Raw genomic sequence first — 2,284 nt, 5'->3', positions numbered from 1 at the left:
TTAAATCAGGACCAGAGGATTTAGACGATTTTAACTTTTTAATGGCATTCACATAATCTTGTTCAGTAATGGAATTGATCACAAGACAGTTATTAACATTTAGGATGGGAGAATAATACCCATTATAATTTGGACGACATGAAGAGTAAACGCTTTTGAAATATTGAGCAAAATTATTGGCAATGGCAGAATCAGAAGTAAGTATTTGATTGTTATATACCATATGACTGACTTCTAAATTATTACTCTTTTTGCTCTTAAGGTAATTCCAAAAGCATTTAGGGTTACTCCTTAAGTCATTTTCTGATTTCATTATATAAAGTTCGTAAGCCCTATTAATAAGAGTTTTAGCTTGTTTTCGTAGCTCCTTAAATTTATTCAAATTAGAAACTGAAACATGCATATGTTTTCTATAGTATTTTTTTCTTTAAGTATACTAACAATTTCCTGCGTAAACCAGCAGGGGTGACGGTGCCTTTTGAATATTTTCTTCTTGGGCACATTACTATCGATAATAACATTTAAAATATTATAAAAGTAATTCACTGCTAGATTAACATCTTTTATAGCAAGTAACTCTGACCAGTTTTGTTGCCTTAAAGAACTATATAAATTAAGGAAATTAGCTTTACTAAAATTATATGCAATACTAGTAGTATGTTTGATACGCGAAATAGTGTTATTAAGGTACAGTTGACAGTGTAATGAGGGATGATGTTTATCTTCTTCTAATAAGGGATACATATTTCTAGATACGTTAACTTCCAACTCAACACTAGAGAGAACTAAGTCAAGAGTTTTACCATACGCATTCTTTACTGAGTTCATTGATCTTAAATTATGAAATGAGATAAAGTTTGCCAAGGACTTACAGATAACGTCACCATCTAACAAATCAAACGAGCAGTCTATAATTGAAGGAATATTAAAATCACCAACTATAACAATATTATGAAATTGTATATCAACTATTTGTTCAATTTTTTCAAAGAATTCAAGATATTTTTCCAATTTAGTATTCGGTGGAAAGTATACAACAATGACATAAATATATTTAGTTGCTATTTTAACTTTTATACATGATGCTTCAACATAATTTATAACAATTGGAATTTCAGTAACACTATAGTTCTTTAAAATTGCTATAAGTGCACCTCCTCCATCTTTGTGAATTCTATCATATCTATATACATTATACCTTTCATCAATAAATTCATTATTATATATACCGTCACACAACCAAGTTTCGGTCAAAAGTATTATGTCGAAATTAGTGTCTGCAATACCCGTGTACAGTTTATGTAATTTGGTTCGAATACCCCTAACATTTTGATAATTTAAAAATAACGTCTGATCATTGCTGTTCTTATTTTACGTTAAATTTCTGACTTCATCAATAGTAGTGAGCGTATATACAAAGGAGTCATCAGCCTTTTTCCTTAATTTGATATTACCCGCATAGTCAACAAAGAGGAAAGCAAAGTTTTTCTCTCTCTTAACTTTCCTGGCCTCACTAAAGATTATTCTACGGTGCAATGTTAAACTCTGGTTGACATAAATAGTCCCACCCACTGACAGACCCAGATCTTTACAACTGAGATTTCTTTTCACTTTTCTTTTTGCAATAAATTTATCCTTATCTATTCTCCTAACAAATCTAACAATAATACCTGGTTCTGGTTGGCTGGGAGATTTCTTCAACCTATGACATATATCTATCATATCATTAGTAACACTTATGTCCAATGCTGTACCTACTCTCTTAATTATATTATTAACATCTTCATTTGGTAAGACAGGTATACCTTGTATTTCAATTGTGTTCCTTCTACTATACTGGTCCAATTCATCTACTTGAACTTTTAATTTGTCAATTTGTTTTTTTAACGATAGATTTTGATTCTTTAATTCGTCAATTGTGTTCATGCATTTATTCAATTCCTCAGTTTGATATTTGATGAGGTTACGATTCTCGTCAAGTTTTTCATTCTCGTCAATGTTTGGGTGCATGTTCGTTCGTCTGCTCCATGACAACTTCTCATAAAAGACATTACATTTTAATGAAACTAGTATGTGCCCTCTTTTAGCTTTTCGAAGTAACTATTGCTTGGAATTTGAATCTGCAAAATATGAGGTAAAATTAACCAAATGGTGCAAGTTTCCACTCATGTATAGAAAACAATTTTGTAATATCAACTACGTGAATCTTGTCCCATAAAGAAGCCGAAACCCCTACACCGAAGAGCCCTCCGAGATTTGATCATTGCTCACACGGACTGAAATT

General features: G+C 31.3%; 1 protein-coding gene across 1 annotated transcript; it reads right to left on the bottom strand.

Annotated features, from left to right (window-relative positions):
• Window positions 1–1,371: 1,371 nt before the first annotated feature.
• LOC145687492 (uncharacterized) lies at window positions 1,372–2,010 on the bottom strand. The gene has a single exon (XM_081760953.1). The coding sequence runs from the start codon at window positions 2,008–2,010 to the stop codon at window positions 1,372–1,374; it is 639 nt and encodes a 212-aa protein (XP_081617079.1).
• Window positions 2,011–2,284: the final 274 nt, after the last annotated feature.

This window comes from Thermobia domestica, chromosome 6, assembly GCF_964235325.1.
Source record: "Thermobia domestica chromosome 6, izTheDome1.hap1.1, whole genome shotgun sequence".
In the NCBI taxonomy this organism is placed as follows: domain Eukaryota; kingdom Metazoa; phylum Arthropoda; class Insecta; order Zygentoma; family Lepismatidae; genus Thermobia; species Thermobia domestica.
Note: the sequence above shows the minus strand (reverse complement) of the source record. Positions and strands in the feature narration are given on the sequence as shown.

Excerpts from the sequence above, each read along its gene's own strand:
- LOC145687492 (XM_081760953.1), bottom strand. The coding sequence starts at position 2,010 with ATGCACCCAAACATTGACGAGAATGAAAAACTTGACGAGAATCGTAAC.